The sequence below is a fragment of the Prionailurus viverrinus genome, chromosome A2, assembly GCF_022837055.1.
Source record: "Prionailurus viverrinus isolate Anna chromosome A2, UM_Priviv_1.0, whole genome shotgun sequence".
NCBI classification, from domain to species: domain Eukaryota; kingdom Metazoa; phylum Chordata; class Mammalia; order Carnivora; family Felidae; genus Prionailurus; species Prionailurus viverrinus.
The window spans coordinates 79014091-79031629 of record NC_062562.1 but is presented as its reverse complement, the minus strand read 5'-3'; the positions used below and the strand labels follow the sequence as shown (position 1 = coordinate 79031629).

The window sequence follows — 17539 nt, the reverse complement described above, 5'->3', positions numbered from 1 at the left end:
AATGAGCTGGCTCACCAAAAGCGCATAGCCTGGTGCCTGGCACACAGAAAGTTCTCAGTGAATTTTAGCTGTTAACCACGGCCACCTTCTTGCTGCTCTAGGTAACTGTGAACGTCCTTGAAGAAAATGATGAAAAGCCAATTTGTACCCCAAACTCTTATTTCCTGGCCATCCCAGTGGGTTTGAGAGTTGGCACAAACATTCAGAATTTCAAGCTGACGTGTACTGACCTTGATTCCAGTCCCAGGTCTTTTCGTTACTCCATTGGCTCAGGTACGCTGTTTCCAAGGGTCCTGGTGTTGGAGGCCTCAGCAGCTGTTGAGGGAGAAGGGGGTCTGTGCTCACACACGGATTTGAGCACAGTGTGTGTGGGTGGGGGTGTTTTAAGTGAGAGAAGCAGGGATGAGGAGCGTCATGGTCGTGTGCCTCATAACTCCTCACTCAGGCTTCCCTGTCTCACCTACCTCTTCCCAGGCTCCCATCTGTGGTTGCCCAAAGGCTGAAGGAAGAGTGAACCCCATTGATGGCACCCCCATCCTCTACAATTCCCAGCCCATCATTATTCGTGATTCATATTAATGTAGTTTTAAAAAAATTGTTTTTTTGGTCCATCTCCTCAACCACTTCTTTCCTGCAAGCTAGTAGTGGGGGCAGGGAATCCCAGTCCTCTCTCTGGATAATAATAGATTAAATAGATTAAATGCATTTTGAAACGTGTCCTCAGGAATTCTCTTCTACTCCATTCATTTTCTCTCTTTAAAAATATACCACTGTGGGGGGAAAAAAAAAGAGCACCCCTCAATGGAAATTAGACAAAAATAGCTCATCTAATGAAATGCTGGGGCCAGAGACTTAAACCCAAACAGGCAGAGCAATTCCAGGTGAGAGAGTAAAAATCCATTTCGGCTGCTGGCTGAGCCCTGGCAGAGCAGAAACTCCAACAGCAAGAAGCCTCTCGAGCAGGCCGTGTCACAAAACCCAGGGGCAGAGACTGCCTGGAGACTGCCGTTGCCGAAGATGAAAATAATCCATACTGAGAACCCTCAGGCCTTGATGGAGCTCTTCACTGCTAAGGGAGTAAAAATTGCATCATCTCCTGCTCCATTTACTGGTTTTCAGTCGGTAATAAGTCTGGAGCCACCAGAGGAATGAGCAAGGACTGCTCGGTGGCAGCCTTTCCGCCCTGGGCACTCGAAGCTGTGAGCCTTGAGCCCCAGCCGAGCTGTGGGGGAGGCGGGTGTGGGGTAGATTCAGGAGGACCCGGGACTGCAACCCTTGCCAAGCTGGGAGGTACCTTCCTTTGGGGGATCCGTGGACATCTGCCACCAGTGTGGCCAGCCAGGTTCCACGAAAGGCCACGGAGTGAACTTGGCTCATGGCTGGAGACGTGGCCCCCTCTAGCCTCTTCCCTCCCACCCATTGGTTTGAGTGTGAGTTACACAGCGTTACCAAATAAAGGCTGACAGCAAGAACTGGCTAGAGAGGCTGCCCCAGGATTATTAAATCTCCGCCTGGTGTGCAGGAAGATGGCAGCCATTCTCCTGGAACAGGTGTGGTGCTGTTCTTTTCTGCTTTGTTCCTGTCACAGCCACACTCTTTGTGAGCAAGAGTTTCCCTGTACCCGTGAGGTCTCTGGTGTGGTTAAGGCCCATGTCCTATCACTGACCTGACTCTGGTGCATCAGAAACACCAGTCTACACTTGAGGTGTGCGTGTTTGAGGAAACGATGGAATGCGGTGTTCTTCTAAGCCCTTGTTTTTCTCCCTTTTCTTCCTTTCCCCCCAATCCTTGTCTCACATCTCATTTAGGCAATGTCAACAGTCACTTCACCTTCTCTCCCAGCGCTGGGTCCAACGTGACAAGCCTGCTCCTTGCAACACGCTTTGACTATGCCAGTGGGCTTGACAAAATCTGGGACTACAAACTACTCGTCCTCATAACTGATGGCAACTTGCTGTCTGGCAGGAGGAAAGCTAAGGCTCGTGTTGAAACAGGGACAGTGATGCTGAGTATTAGCGTCATTCCTGACCCAACCACAATTGCCACCACAACCTCCAGGGTAAGGGCTTTGGAACCTGGACTCCCCACATACATCCCTTGTGATTTACATAGATGGAGCCCCGGGACCCAGAAGAAATATGGGAGGGGCCGAAAAGAGTTGAGGTGTTAGGATGTTGCCAGGAATGCCAACAATGCAAGAGAGAGGGGGGGGGGCTGGATTGGAGTCATCACTGGGTGGTAAACAAAAGATCTGAGTGGGGCACCTGGGTGACTCAGTCCGTTAAGCATCCGACTTTGGCTCAGGTCATGATCTCACGGTTCGTGAGTTCCAGCCCCGCATCGGGCTCTGTGCTGACAGCTTAGAGCCTGGAGCCCGCTTCAAATTCTGTGTCTCCCTCTCTCTCTGCTCCTCCCCCGCTCATGCTGTCTCTCTCTCCTTCAAAAATAAAAAAATAAAAAATAAAACATTTAAGATCTGAGTGAGACCTTGGACTTGTAGAACCTATGTTGGGAAAGAAGGATGTGCATTTATGCACCGATTTATGATAGGTCAGGTATTGACCACCTATGGTGCTTGTGGCACAGGAGCCAACTTTCATGGGCCTGCAGCCAGCAGCTCCCTTTACAACCCCTTCTGTGCTTGTTCTTAAGAGCCATTGCAAGTCAGTGTCCATAAAGGCAGGTAACTGCCAGGTATATTCTTCTCCACTTATTTTGAAGAGTCCCTGTGTGCCAATCTGTACCTACTCCCCGCCTCTATTTTAAAAGAAGTCATTGGTTCGATCTACAAATATTGACTGAATACTTATAATATGCCAAGCGCTTTGATGAACAAGCCAAAAATGATCTCTGCTGTCATGGAGCTTATAATATAGGTCAGTGGTCCCCAGACCATCAGCAACAGCATCACCTGGAAACCTGTTAGAAATGCTAATGCTTAGGCCTAGCCCAGAATATTGAAAAGGAGTTACACCTCGCCCAATGTGATCATCACCATGACCTCCAGGGAAAGATGTTGGGCCTGGAGTCCCCAACCACATCCCCAGAACTACTGGATCAGAAGCTCTGGGAGTGGAGCCCAGTGATCTGTGTTTTTAATAAGCCTCCAAGGGGATTCGATGTGCACTAAAGTTTGAGAGCCACCGATCTTGAGAGGGAGACAGATTACGAGCAGGTATCGAAATGAGCACATTAAGTACAGATTGCAGTAGATGGTAACAAGAAACAAGCAGGCACCATAATCAGACCAGGGTGTGAAGGAAAGGAGAGGCTTGGAATCTGACAATAGGATTATCTCCCCCTGCTCCTGGGAGGGACTGGTTTATATTTATGCTGACTCTCTTGTCCCCTTTCCTCCTGCTCCTAGTGAAGTTGTGCCCTTAGTCAGCGGTCCCACACTTGCAGTATCCTAGAAGACAAGTAATCAGAACCTTAGACAGCTACTTGTGACAGGTGGTCAAATTCTGCTTGTCCGAGCCCCACCAGGAGCTGGTCAGTGCCAATTTCCCATGTGCCGGAGTCAATCTTACCCCAACGGATGGAGGCATAAGAAAGTCTTAAGGGCTTTCAGGTGTGGTACGAGCCAGTGACTCCCCTGAGTAAGGAGTTTCCACCTTTTGGGGATTTACAACCTGACCCAACTGTGACATCTCCAGCCCCGAAATCTCCATAATTTATTTGTTATCTATCTCCCTCTCTAGGAAGCCAATGCCAAACTTGGGGTTTCACTGTGATGTCGGCCCCCTCATCTGGCAGTGTAGCTTGTAGTGAGTGAGCACTGAAAAGCCTACAAAGTGTTAAAAAGAACAGCTTTTGTGGCACATGCCTTCCCAGTGAGAGACAATGGCTGTATCAGTCCCGGGGTGAGGCCATGATTTGGCAGGAAAAAAAGCCAATGGGATCTTTAGCGTTTGGGAAGAGGGGAAAGAGAATAAAAATAGGCTTGGAGCTGCTTTTCAGTTTCCTAAATTTTCTAGGTTTTGATCTCATGGGTGCTTGGAAAGACTATAAATAAGGTGATGGGTTGGTTGCAGCAAGAAGTCTGAGCACACAGATGCCTGGTGTAGACAGCAGGAACAAACAGCAGAATCAACACTCAGCACGAGACAGTGCTGATGTCAAATATGTCACCCGAAACCACCCTCCACTCACCGTCCCCCACTCTGTCATTCAAGCCGCAGGTCATCCGCCAGGTCCTGAGAAAAAACGTTTATTCTTCATCAGCATGGTATGTGCCTTTCGTCATCACTTTGGGCTCCATGTTGCTTCTGGGCCTCCTGGTGTTCCTGTTCGTCCAGTTGGTCAAAGCCATCCACAGACACTGTCCCTGTAAGGCTGGGAAGTACCAGAAAACTCTGTAAGTTGCCAGCGGGCTGGGCCCTTTCCACCACTTCCTTTAGGACATTGTTTCTGGGGCTGTGGGGAGAGGGAAAGGTGAGAATTAGGCTCTCTCCACGGGACAGAGAGGGGCAGAGAGGGCAGCTAGCATGAAGGAAGGAAAAGTGGATGGGGGGAGGGGATCCCAGCGCCACAACCCCCCCCCCCCCCCCCCCCCCGCCTCAGTCCTGGTACCCTCTTCATCACCTGTGGGGCCAGGAAACGCCTGCTTTGGTTTTCCTGGGCACTTGCTCTGTCCTTGATGCGTTCTCAATGAAATTGCGGCTTCAACCCCTTGGTGACCTTGCCCTGGATAAAAGCTTCAGGAAAAAAAAAAAAAACCAAAAACCTGGTTGTGAGTAGTGAAGGAATATGCTGTGCTGTTATTTGTAGAATATTTAAAGGATGGGATGGAATTAGAGGAAGCGCAGAAAACTGATAAGGGAATTAAGCTCTTGGCTCCAGTGACTCACTGGGCTTTTGTGTGACTAAATAATCATTGTTCTTTTGCATGTGACCCCAATCTCTCACTCTCAAGGGCTGTCAGTGGAGGCCTATTTCCCCTCCCTCCTGTTCCCTCCTGTTCCCTCCTGCTCCCTCCTGCTCCCTTCTGCTCACTAACCCGCCTCTTACCCTGTACTCCGTGGAGTGTCTCTTACTGGCTGAAGTGAGACATCAGAGAGAGCACTCAGTTGTCCCACGCTTCTCCAGACCCAGTTTTTTGAGTCTCAGAGGCTCCTGCAATGACAGCATGATGGTTCTGAGCCCGGGATTTGGAGAGAGACATGGCCTGGTTTGGATCTGGGCTTTAGACAAGTGAAAACCTCTGTGAATCTCAATTCCTTATTTGAGGACTAAACAATGAAATGAGCAAAATCAAAGAAAGCACTTAGCACCATTCCTATACTTAATATAATATTTTTTAAAAAGTCTTGTTGCATCATTTTTTTGTGGCTGAGTCCCAGTGAGCTCAGGATTCCAGATTCCAAGTTCAGCTCCACGTTCAACTACCTCAGGGGGTCGGAATCTGAGTTTTGGCAAAACGGGGGGCTGATAAGATGTCACATGCCTTTTAAAGGTATTTTGAAGATTCACTAGTACTGTCAAATCGTGTAAAACCTACGGATGAAAAGACTGTACCAAAGTATAAGGCATTAGCATAAAGATGTGCACTGCATCTTGCCATATTTATCGGGGAAGTTTGTTGCTATTGGCAACCTTGACTTCAAGGTAAGAAATCCTTGAGCAACTGCTGAAATTAAAAGAGGCATTTTTGTTTGGGCTGTACTCGCAAATTGATTTGGAAGAAGAAAATAATTCCAAAAGAGTGACACTTAAGCTTGTGAGGATGGTGGTGTTCCGTAATGGGATTTGGGCAGAAGTTCTTAAAGGGAGTCATCCAGTAGACACTGCAACTCTCAAGCAATTTATGGTTAAGTGTACCTGGAACCTGGTTGCCCTCACTTACATTCTAAATGGGAATTGTTTTCAACATGGTTGACTCAAAAAAGAAAAACTAGCTCGTAACACAGACCCAGGCCTGGCCTCTCTGGAAATTCGTTGCACCCTGTGGCTGCCAACGTTTATCCAACAGCAAAGAACAAAATTAGAGTCACAGACCCAGCAATAGCACTACTAGGAATTTATCCAAGGGATACAGGAGTGCTGATGCATTGGGGCACATGCACCCCACTGTTTATAGCAGCGCTTTCAACAATAGCCAAATCATGGAAAGAGCCCAAATGTCCATCAACTGATGAATGGATAAAGAAGATGTGGTTTATATATACAATGGAATACTACTTGGCAATGAGAAAGAATGAAATCCTGCCATTTGCAGCAACGTGGATGGAACTGGAGGGTATTATGCTGAGTGAAGTAAGTCAGTCAGAGAAGGACAGATATCATATGTTTTCACTCATCTGTGGAACTTGAGAAGCTTAACAGAAGACCACGGGAGAGGGAAGGGGAAAAATAGTTACAAATAGAGAGGGAGGGAGGCAAACCATAAGAGACTCTTAAATACAGAGAACAAACTGAGGGTTGATGGGGGGGGCGGGTGTGCAGGGAGAGGGGAAATGGGTGATGGGCACTGAGGAGGGCACTTGTTGGGATGAGCACTGGGTGTTGTATGTAAGTGATGAATCGTGGGAATCCCCCCCCAAAACCGAGAGCACACTGTAGACACCGTATGTTAGCCAACTTGACAATAAATTATATTAAAAAAAACCAAGAGTCACAGAATCATGGAACCCAAGGTTATCATGGGAAGGGGCTCAGCATCCACCCCCATGTCTTCATGTTATAGGAAAACAGGGTTTAACTGCCAGCCCTTGAAGCTTCCTGCTGTGAGCCAAGCCTTCTGCTCCAGCTGGCTGCTGGGGAGAGACAGGAGGCAGGAGAATTGCCAGGCAGGCTGGTCATGCCCTCACCTGTGCTGTCAGAGAAAATGTATCCCCTGATGTTCTATAAAGCAATAGTTTTCAAACTTTGATCGAACTCCCAGAACCTCTTTAGTACCAAACCAACGGCGACGGAACTGCTGTGTTTGGAGCAGGGGTGGGAACCCGGTCTTCATTTTAGTGCCCATGGCTGGCCCCTCTTTTAATCAGTCCCTGAATCCCAAGGAATAGAGTTGCCCAGAGGCCCCAGGTTATCACATGTGCGCCAGTGTAGGTTACTCTTAGGTTAATTCTTGTCCATCCCTCTTCTTCCCTCTGCAGGGTGAAGAAAGGAGGTATGTACCAGGCCTATTCTCTTTGTTTGTGGCTCTCGCTATTGTTGATTTTTGCTTGCTCTGTTGTACTAAATAAAAGGGTTCCAACCTGGCAGAGAATCAGGGTGCAGTTCTGTCTTGGTGAGTTTTCAGCCACATCATCTGTGGGTGAAAGAAACAGAGGTCAGAAGTAGCTGCAGAAAGGGAAGGGCGGGGTGCATGGTGCCATCAGTGTGTCAGATCTCTCTTGTCATTTTATTTTTTATTTTTTAAATTTTTATGTATTTTGAGAGAGAGAGAGAGAGAGCACGCAAGCAGGGGAGGGGCAGAGAGAGAGAGAGGGAGAGACAGAATCTGAAGCAGGTTCTGTGCTGTCAGCTCAGACTCTAACACAGGGCTCCATCTTGTGAACTGTAAGATCATGACCTGAGCCGAGACTAAGAGTCAGATGCTTAACCGACCAAGACACCCAAGCATCCCTCGGATCTCTCATGTTAGTCCTGCCTGTTCCCTACCCAGAGTTGCCTCCACTCAGCTGAACTTCAGCACCTAAAGGTCTGTTCCCCTCCAGCGGGACAGGAGTGAATTGTCTGTGAGTTAAACACAGCGTCTACTGTGCTGCTGCACGTGGATGCGTGTGGCTCCTCTTGAGGACAGCCGATGCTCTGTATTGGACAGATGCCTCTTTTTCAAGAACAAATGGCACTTTATGCTCAGACTGTAATGGATTTGGTCATTTCCACAAGTTATTTGGATCAGGCTTGTCAGAAAGGGGGGCTGGGTGCAGTCGGATGGGCAGGGAGAGCTGGGACTTTGGATGAGTTGAGCGAGGTCCATCTGGATAACTCCAAGCCTGAGGGGATGTCCGCACCCAGCCCCAAAAGTTGCTGCCTCAAGGGGAATCCAGGCTATGGGAAGAGACAGGACAGAGAACTGGAAAGTGTGTATGTTGTTGTTGTTTTAGAGAAAGAGGGAAAGGGGGAGAGAGAAAGACTCTGAAGCAGGCTCAACGCAGGGCTCGATCCCAGAACCCTGAGATCTGACCTGAGCTGAAATCAAGAGTCAGATGCCTGGGGCGCCTGGGTGGCGCAGTCGTTTAAGCATCTGACTTCAGCCAGGTCACGATCTCGCGGTCCGTGAGTTCGAGCCCTGCGTCAGGCTCTGGGCTGATGGCTCAGAGCCTGGAGCCCGTTTCCGATTCTGTGTCTCCCTCTCTCTCTGCCCCTCCCCCGTTCATGCTCTGTCTCTCTCTGTACCAAAAATAAATAAACGTTGAAAAAAAAAATTTTTTTTTTAAAAAAGAGTCAGATGCTTAACCAACTGAGCCACCCAGGCACCCCAGGAAAGTGGATTTTTAAAAAAAGATTGCTTTAATCACTCACCCCATAGGCAGGCGCCTCTGACAAGCACAAGGCACGTCTAAGCAGGGTTAGAAATCTGATTATAGGGGCGCCTGGGTGGCGCAGTCGGTTAACCGTCCGACTTCAGCCAGGTCACGATCTTGCGGTCCGTGAGTTCGAGCCCCGCGTCAGGCTCTGGGCTGATGGCTCAGAGCCTGGAGCCTGTTTCCGATTCTGTGTCTCCCTCTCTCTCTGCCCCTCCCCCGTTCATGCTCTGTCTCTCTCTGTCCCCAAAATAAATAAACGTTGAAAAAAAATTAAAAAAAAAAAAGAAATCTGATTATAATGGTTATTGATCATATCAAATGAAATGATTTTAATGAGAGCTTCACAAACTGTCACCCACCACCCTAGCTACTTTTTTTTTTTAAAGGGCATAGAGAATGGATGCAAAGAATCCCCACATTATGAACAAATGTATCAACCAGATCTTTCTGATCTTTCATTAAAAGGCTAATTTCCCAGGTCCAGGAATAGCAATAAGTAGGAAAAGAGTAAAATCGTTTTTAAAATTCTGTGTATTATTATTGTTGTGTGTGTGTGTGAGTGTATTTTTCTGAGAAGGTAGAAAGCTGTCAATAAACATGTCTACAGAGAACTAGCTCCTTGTCATGTCTGCAATACTAAGTTCAAAGCCTGTTTAAGAGAAATCCCATTGTGGAGGTAGAATTTTAAGGTCAATTTAGTGTCCAAGAAGCTTCACTTCTGTCTGTTCTATTCCCTGCAGAAATGAAGAATACAAAGAGAGGGGTTTTGGTGGTAAGTGTGCTGGCCATGGGGCAACAGGCTTGGGTGATGTGTGGTGGGGCACTCCCGTCCCCTTTCAGGCAGACCCTGCCACAGCCCCACGGGGGTGGGGTGGGGGGAGGTGGTATTTATCATTCAGGGAGACGCTTGCATTTGGCCACTGGAACAGATTGCTGTGTGACGAGCTCCTGATAGAATTTGTTCCCTCCACTGAACATGTCTGCTGATATATTTGCAGAAGAACTGGATTTCATAAATATGGAATAGTGGTGTTTATTATCTACACCAGCTCTCTGGGAGACTGAGCTGGGGGAGAAGAGCTGAAGACCACAACTGGAACTTCAGCCTTCAGTGGGATTTATTTTTTTCTTGCTGTTCCACAACCTTGAGGAAAAGTGATGGAGACAGAACATTGCTTGGGTCAGGGGTCGGCTCTGCACAGTTGTCTGTATGATCTTGCAGACTCCCTTGGCCTCTTTAAGCTTTAAATTCCTCATCTGGAAAATGGGAGCAACACCTGCCCTGAGCTTGCAGGTGGGGAAATATTTTGAAAGTTGTTAGAGTCACATAAATGCAAAGTGATACAAGATAGTTGGAGAGTCTCCCCCCACCCTTACCTCCTTGTTTTTCTTTCTTTCTTTCTTTCTTTCTTTCTTTCTTTCTTTCTTTCTTTCCTTCTCTTTTTCTTTCTTTCTTTCTTTCTTTCTTTCTTTCTTTCTTACTAAAATTTTTTAAATTTATTTTTAATTAAAAAGATTTTTAATGTTTGTTTATTTTTGAGAGAGAGAGAGAGCGTGAACAGGGGAAGGGCAGAGAGAGAGGGAGACTTGGAATCCGAAGAGGGAGACATGGAATCTGTGCTGAGGTGTCAGCACAGAGCCCGATGCGGGGCTTGAACCCATGAACCGCGAGATCATAACCTGAGCTGAAGTTGGATGCTTAACTGACTGAGCCACACAGGCGCTCCTATTTTTTTTTTTTTTTTAAGATTTTTAATTTATTTTGAGAGAGAGAGAGAGAGAGAATATTCCAAGCAGGCTCCACACCAGCAGTGCTGAACCCGATGTGGGGCTCCAGCCCACAAACTGCAAGATCATGACCTGAGCTGAAATCGAGAGTCGGATGCTTAACCGACTGAGCCACCCAGGTGCCCCCCTCCTTGTTTTTCTTTACTGAACCTGATCTGCTCACTGAGAAGTGACAGAACTTGAAGGTGACTCCCCAAGTCTCCCTCAGCCCCTGATAATAAGATTTTGTTGTGATCCCGGACCCATACATTTGGGGAATGACATGCACAACGAAGAAGACAGTCCAGGGCACCAGAATCTTTGCCTCAGGTCCATCACCTAAGTGTTTACATGTACGGGCCTGTCTACGAGCGTGAGAAAGAGCTGATCTCTTATCTCCTTAGCCTCATTGTCTAAGGCAATACCCCTGGTGATGCCACTCAGAGAGCACCTTAGAAATATGTAACATTAAATCAATCAATTAAATAAGTAGTCCCCATGACCATAGAAGTGCAGCTGCTGAATTGTTTGAATGGATAAAACCCAGATGGTCTCCACTTCCTCTGTTTTTGGAGTGGAGTAGCCATGGGCTAGTGTGCAGATGATGGCCTGTGTGATGCAAACTGGTGCTAGAAAGGCCACGAGACTCTGAACACAGTCCTCATCAGCGTGCTAAAGAAGGGCATCACTGGAGGGCACCTTGGGAGGGAAGGGGGTGTTTCCGTGCCGACAGAGGTCAGGTCCTGGAGGGAGGCACAGAGAACAGGGGAAGAAAGAGATAAGGAGCACAAGGCCTCGGTAAGGGGGGCACGCCCAGCGGCAACATTGTATCAGCCGAGGAAAGGGGTCACAGTCATAGCCCAACTCTGGGAGCATGTGAGTGCTCTCCTGTGCCCACCTTGCCCATCTGCCTGACAGATCCCGCTCAGGCAAAGTAGATCTCAGCCAGGGTTGTATGGCATCTCTGCTCCACTTTCCGTGAAGCTGTAGCCTATCATTCACTCAGGGCAGGATGAATGTCCTCCCGCCCTCCCGGGCCCCCAGGGTGTGCCATATTCCCGCTCATGACCTTATCACTCTATATCGTCCACCTGTTGTCAATGGCACCCACTGATTGCAAGCGTTGTGCAGGCAGTAACCACACCCGTCGTGTTCACTGCTGCGTCCTTGGCCTTTAGCACAGCACCTATCAAATAGACTAGTGTCAAGAAGGCCCTGGGTAAGGTACGCGGGTTGTGAAGATGAGTGGCCTGGCCCCGGGGGGAGGAGTGTAGGGTTGTGCTTGAAGCTGTCTCTTTCTTCTCCATAGGAAACGATCCAGATGAACTCTGTCTTTGATGGAGAAGCCATCGACCCAGGTAATTAACTGATGCCATACAAAAGGTGTTTTTCACATTCCAGGTTGGTGGAGTCATGGAGGACCCCATCCAATCTCCTGCCCTCAACTCATTTGGTCCATCATTCAGTTATGTCGCCTGACCTTTCCCGCTGCAACACAGCGTGAGATCACCTCTGAGCAGAGCTGGCTGGCACACGCTCGAGCACATGACCATGTGTGAGGCCTCAGAGGATTTCCACCTGACGCCTCCTGCCCTCTCTCGCCTCCCTTCCCAAATCACAAACCAATTCAGTGGACTGAATTCTGCCTGCTCTTTGGAGCTCAACCACCTCCCCGGTCCTTTCTGAATGCTCCTCACACCATCCTATTGGTAGTGAGAGATAGGGAGAAATGGCAGGCTTGGCTCCTTTTCCCCCTAGATCAGGGCCAAGAATTTCTTCTTGGTCGGCAAGATGAACATAAGGTAAAGCTGGCCTCCAGAGCTCCCGTCACCCCCATGAAATCAGCTCCAAATTTAGCTCCTTTACACACATCCCTCCACTTACAAAGGCTCAATTATAGATGTGAATAAAGGGAAGGAAACCAAACTCGGGAGGCAAGCGTGCTGGCTCCCTGCCACCCTCACATGCGAATGGCTCGGTCCTTCTCGGAAGGATGGCTCCTCTCCAGGAGAGGCTGCTGCTGCTGCTGGAATTAAATTTCCCTCTATTATTAGGTACTTGTTACCATAATGTGCCCACATTAGCATAAGTGCTGGTGGGATCCCCTGCCGAGAGGCCACTCTTGCCGCAGGGAAATGGCAAGAGCCGGGGATCGCCTGAAACTCCAGCTTCTGGGGCAAAAGCCAGGGAGGACCAAGGCTGTTACCTACATTTGTGGGTTGACAGGAAAAAAAAAAAAAAAGGCGGGGGCGGGGGGGGGGGATGAGCAAATTGAACTAATGTGAATAAACACACCAATTAGTGTCTGCCACGCTGACACAATAAAAATGGCTCCCTTGCACCATCTCAACAGAGGCCAGACTCAGTGTCCGCATCTACCAATCTCTGCTAACCTAACATAGATAAAAAAGCCCTTTCCTCCTTATGTGGTGACTTCCTTTCTCTATCTGGGATTCCGGGGGCTCTCAAAGCAAACCCTTCAGAACATGACGGGTAACCCCATTAAAAACAGAACTGAATTTATCCAGAACTGACACGGAATTCAAGATTTATGTGGCTTTCTAATCTCACAACCGAGAGCCTGTCCTGAGCCTCCTCACCCAGGGAGGCATGATATTTGCTACCTGTGGGGCTGGAGCCCTGTAGCTCGTGGAAAGGGTGGGCTGGCAAAGTTTGTGCCCTGATTCACACCTCCTAGTGCCTTTCAGCTTTCCCTCGGGGTACGAACTGAGCGGGCTGGAGATGGAGGAAGAGAGCATCCTGAATTCCCTCGTTTATATGGTGGTTGCGTATTTTTTCCCCTCTAGTTACTGGGGCAGTATATGAATTCAACTCAAAAACTGGAACCAGAAAGTGGAAAGATCCCTCAATCCAAATGCCAAGATGGCAAGAGCCCAGCCCCCACGGAGCTGCTCCAAGTAGACCTGTCGCAGGGGAAGGGGCCGGGCCACCCAGGAGCACCGGCGAGCAAGATGGGCTGAGCGGCAAAGCACAGGTTGAGGATGCAAGCCCCAGTTCCAGAAACCAGGATGGCAAGCTCGGCACCCCCAAGAGCAGAAACACAGCCCTCATGAGCAGGGCTTCTCCCAAACTGCACCCAGGAAAGTAATGGGTACCTGGTTGTGGGGCCCACAGTGCAGCGCAGCGAAGGGACTTTGATGGCCCTGGGATGCTGCTTCTCCCTAAATTCCATGAGGGCAGGTGTGGGAGTGCTTTAGGGGTGAAAACATGGTCTGAAGGGACTGGGAGATCCAGGGTCCCAAATGGAATGTTTAAAACAGACAGGGGCGGGGCGCCCGGGTGGCTCAGTCAGTTAAGCACCCGACTTTGGCTCAGGTCACGATCTCACAGTTCATGGGTTTGAGCCCCACGTCGAGCTCTGTGCTGACAGCTCAGAGCCTGGAGCCTGCTTCTGATTCTGTGTCTCCTTCTCTCTCTGCCCACCCCCAGTCACACTCCGTCTCTCTGTCTCAAAAATAAATAAACGTTAAAAAAAAATTTAAACAGACAGGGGCTTGATTATCTAGTTGCCTTTTTCTGAGACAGCACAGGTGAAATTTCTCTCGGGTCTCTGTCCTCTGATCAGATGAACCGTTAGCTATTGGAGGAGGAACCGTGTTTCTTCTTCGTGGTGACTACTGGGAAGCTTCATTCGGTTCACCCCCTAGGAAGTGCTTAGGACTTCCGACATGAATGCTGAGGGCTCCCCTCACACCTGGTTTCATCTCGATTACCTGCCCTTTGTGTAGTATCACTCAGATTGCCTCCCTGATAAATACACTCAAAGCCACACGCCTTTGTAGTCACCTCCGATCTTTTTTGAAAGAAGCAGGCCAGAGGGAAAAAAAAAATGGATGAATATATAATGAGTTATTCATCCAGGAAGAAGAACACACAACGCACACCTTTTTTTACTCTTCTTTTTTTATGGAGGTGTAACTTATATTCAATAAAGTGCACAGATCTAAGGTATTCCACTCATAATAGGCTCCCCTCAGAGACAACCGCTATTCTGATCTTTATCATCATAGATTAGTATCGCCTTTTCGGAATTTCGCAGGAATGCAATCACACGAAACATGCTCTTTTGTGCACTGCTTGTTGCACCCAGCATCACGTCTGTGAGATTCATCCGCGCTGCGCTGCGGTTTGGTAATCAGTTCTCCTCCACTGTGCGTCCTCCTCATTTGCAGGAGTATGCCTCAGTTTCTTGATCCATTCTGCACTTGGGCGGCCGCTTCCAGTATTTTACTATGATAAATCCCATCACTATGAACTTTCTTGTGCAGGTGTTTTGGTGAGCATAAACACTCGTGTCTTCTGAGCATGTGCCCACGAGGGGAATTGTTAGAGCCACTGCTGGGATCTGCGAAGAATTCCAAAGTTGGTGGCTCTGATTTACACTTCCACCAGCAACGCCCAAGAGTTCCAATTGCTTCGGAATTGGTGTTGTCGGCCCTTTTAATCTTAGCCATTGGGTTAAAATTTCTCCGGAAACGCAATCACTCTTTCTCAAAGCTGAAACAACACCCCCACCCCCACCCCCAGCTGCTGTGTTCCTAGTCCAACCACCACAAGAAAGGACCGGGCGAGAGTCTATTAGAGCAGCACCCCTCTCCCCTCACCCAGTTGGGGAGCCAGATGAGAACTCCCGATTCTGCAAATGCAGAACTTCGAGGGAGCAGCTGTGTATTTACTGTGTGCCTCTGCACCCGTGTGACTTCTCAAGAGAAAGAAACATTAAAAAAAAAAAAAAAAAAATGTCCCGTCCTGGCCTAGAGCAGGCGTGATTTATTAATAAGGGTTGGTTGCCGGGGAACTCCCTTGAATAGATTTAAATTTTGCAAAAGGAGGCAGAGCTGTTCATTTGTGGAGGTTAAAGTGGGTGAAGTGGCTGATTACCCATTTAAGACTCCACAAGTCTGTGCAGCCCTGAGTAAAATGCCTTCCTCAGAAGCTCTCAGCCTCAATGCAAGTAAAATGAGGCTCAGAGAAGGCTGAAGGGGGACCTAATAACTGTTTATGAGCCCATTAAGGATGATTAAAAGGAGAGCAGCAAGCATCTGTTCCCCCTTCTCCAGCGATGACAGGCCAAGAGGGAATCAGGCTTCTCGGCCAGAAGAAGGGATTTAAGTCGGGCACAGGGAGGGACCTCCTGAAGGCTGGGGTCTGTTTGAGGAGCTCAGATTCTCCCCTGGTGATGGGCGGGAAGAGCCGTTTGTCTTCCAAAGCCCAAGATGTGAGCCCCAAGGAAGCCAAGACACAGGGTCAGCAGAGGCACTGGGCAAAATGTTCTTCGGCCAAGAGAAAACCTGCTCTTTCCCTTTGCATATTTGACTACCAGATTAAGAAAATCAGAAGTCTGAGGCCCAGGACTGAGGCCATTTGTTTTCTAACATTTACTGGGTTTGACGGGGCAAAAAAAAAAAAAATTATCTGAATAAAAGCCGGGGAGTCCTATGAATCTTGTGCAGATTTTCTCACATTTCCCTTTCGAGGGCCTTAAACACATATGGACTTATTGTAGCTAATGTTGAGTTGCCCCAGATTCTGAGTCATAAAATGGGGGCAGAGATGTTCAGGGATTAGACCACAAAGGGACCCATAACTGTTGAGGGATCTGAAACCACGTGGCGAATGACGGAGTTCCAGTGGGGGGCACGGTGTTACAAGCACGCATGGCTCACGAAGAGAAACTGGGCAATGACACTTTCGCTCCTCAGAGCCCTCTTTCACATCGATACTTCTGTCACTTGCCTTTTAATGCAGTGTGCCTTGTGATGGCTCAGGAGACTGAAGCAACGAGATGAGTGAACATTGAAAGTGGTCTCTATTGAAACTTGGCGTTTCTTGTTCCAAACTTAATGTGCATGTTTATAACTCCCATTTGTCCAATAAATATTTATGGGGCATCTACTGTGAGCCAGGTGTTGATTCATTAGTAAACAGCTGCTGGGAATCCCTGCCCGTAAGAAGCTTGCATTCTGTCTGCCACGGCTGACCTTGGCCTCTGCTGATAGGCTATCCCCAGAAGTTCTGTTCCTAATCCCATCCTGGCCTGTTTGTTTCTTGGTTCCTTGAGTGTTCTAGCCGAAAGATAGATGAACCCAAACTTTCCTGGAAGAACAGATAACTCAGAACCATTTAAATATTTTTTTGTAAAAGACTTCACGCAGAGCCCTTTGTCAGAAAAGAGTTGAGGGGCACCTGGGTGGTTCAGGTGGTTAAGCGTCCGACTTTGGTTCAGGTCGTGATCTCACAGTTCATGAGTTCAAGCTCTCTGTCAGGCTCTGTGCTGACAGCTCAGGGCCTGGAACCTGCTTCAGATTCATATCTTCCTCTCTCTCTGCCCCTCCCCCACTCATGCTATGTCTCCTGCTCTCTCAAAAATAAACATAAAAAAAAAGAAAAGAAAACAGTTGAGATACCTGAGTAGGGGGCCCCCAGCCTGGGGTTACCAGGCCGGCATACATCTCCAAATGGCAGCACCGAGCCAGCTGGGACTTCCGTGTGTAGAGAATAGATGTATCCTGAGGCCAGTGAGACATCTGATGTGGAACTCAGGGAAAAGGTCAAACATAGGAAGGATGGGGAGAGACTCAGACCCCCGAGACCTTCCTGTGTGTCACCTGCATTGGGGGCGAGATGTGGCTCCTGCCCTAAAAGGGCAAAATCCAACAGAAAAGATAACCACCTCATGGAGAAGACAGCCAGCTACCACACAGGTGCTTTGTGACGACTAAAGGAGCTGCCGAGGTCCTAAGTGCTGGAGAGAGCAGGTGTGGGCCACCGCAGCCTCCGAGTATAATGGGAGACCTGGAGCCTGAGGGGCTTAAAGGTAGAGATGAGTTCCAGGTGGGAGAAAAGAAAAATTTTGAGCAAAGGCCAAAGCATTCGGAGTCTCAGACTTCAATCAATTTTCTACCGGTGCTTGTCCTGTGTAACCTGAGTGAATAACCCCATAGATAGCCCACTGGATACTAGCAAGCACTCAACAAACATTTGTAGAGTTGGATTGAAGCATGCAAGCTTGCCTTTAGTTTTCTACCCAGGTCACGTGGCAGAGTCACAGCATTTCTCACTAGATCTGGACAAACATGATAATCAACAGCAAACAGTCGCTGAGTGCCTACTAGGTACAAGACACTATTTCAGGCTCTGGGGAGATAGCAGTAAATAAAACAATGTTCTCACTGGTCCATATCCTGGCAAAGGATGAGAGACTGACGATGCAAATGAACAGTGGCCGGACCATATATAAAAACAGAACTCTGACACACAACCTGCGGGAA

General features: G+C 48.4%; 1 protein-coding gene and 1 long non-coding RNA gene across 2 annotated transcripts in view; one reads left to right on the top strand and one right to left on the bottom strand.

Annotated features, from left to right (window-relative positions):
• The window catches only part of CDHR3 (cadherin related family member 3), a 64855-nt gene extending 51499 nt beyond the window's left edge, over positions 1-13356 (top strand). The window contains exons 13-19 of the mRNA XM_047850314.1: positions 102-273; positions 1809-2059; positions 4176-4357; positions 7101-7114; positions 9221-9252; positions 11557-11605; positions 13055-13356. Coding sequence (XP_047706270.1) covers positions 102-273; positions 1809-2059; positions 4176-4357; positions 7101-7114; positions 9221-9252; positions 11557-11605; positions 13055-13356 — 1002 coding nt within the window. The remainder of the gene's footprint in view (positions 1-101; positions 274-1808; positions 2060-4175; positions 4358-7100; positions 7115-9220; positions 9253-11556; positions 11606-13054) is intronic.
• On the bottom strand, positions 196-7232 carry LOC125160873 (uncharacterized). The gene is made up of 5 exons (XR_007150392.1): positions 7203-7232; positions 5011-5115; positions 4585-4697; positions 4153-4335; positions 196-315 (listed from the first exon to the last, which is right to left on the bottom strand). It is a non-coding gene; the product is annotated as an uncharacterized LOC125160873 (long non-coding RNA).
• Positions 13357-17539: the final 4183 nt, after the last annotated feature.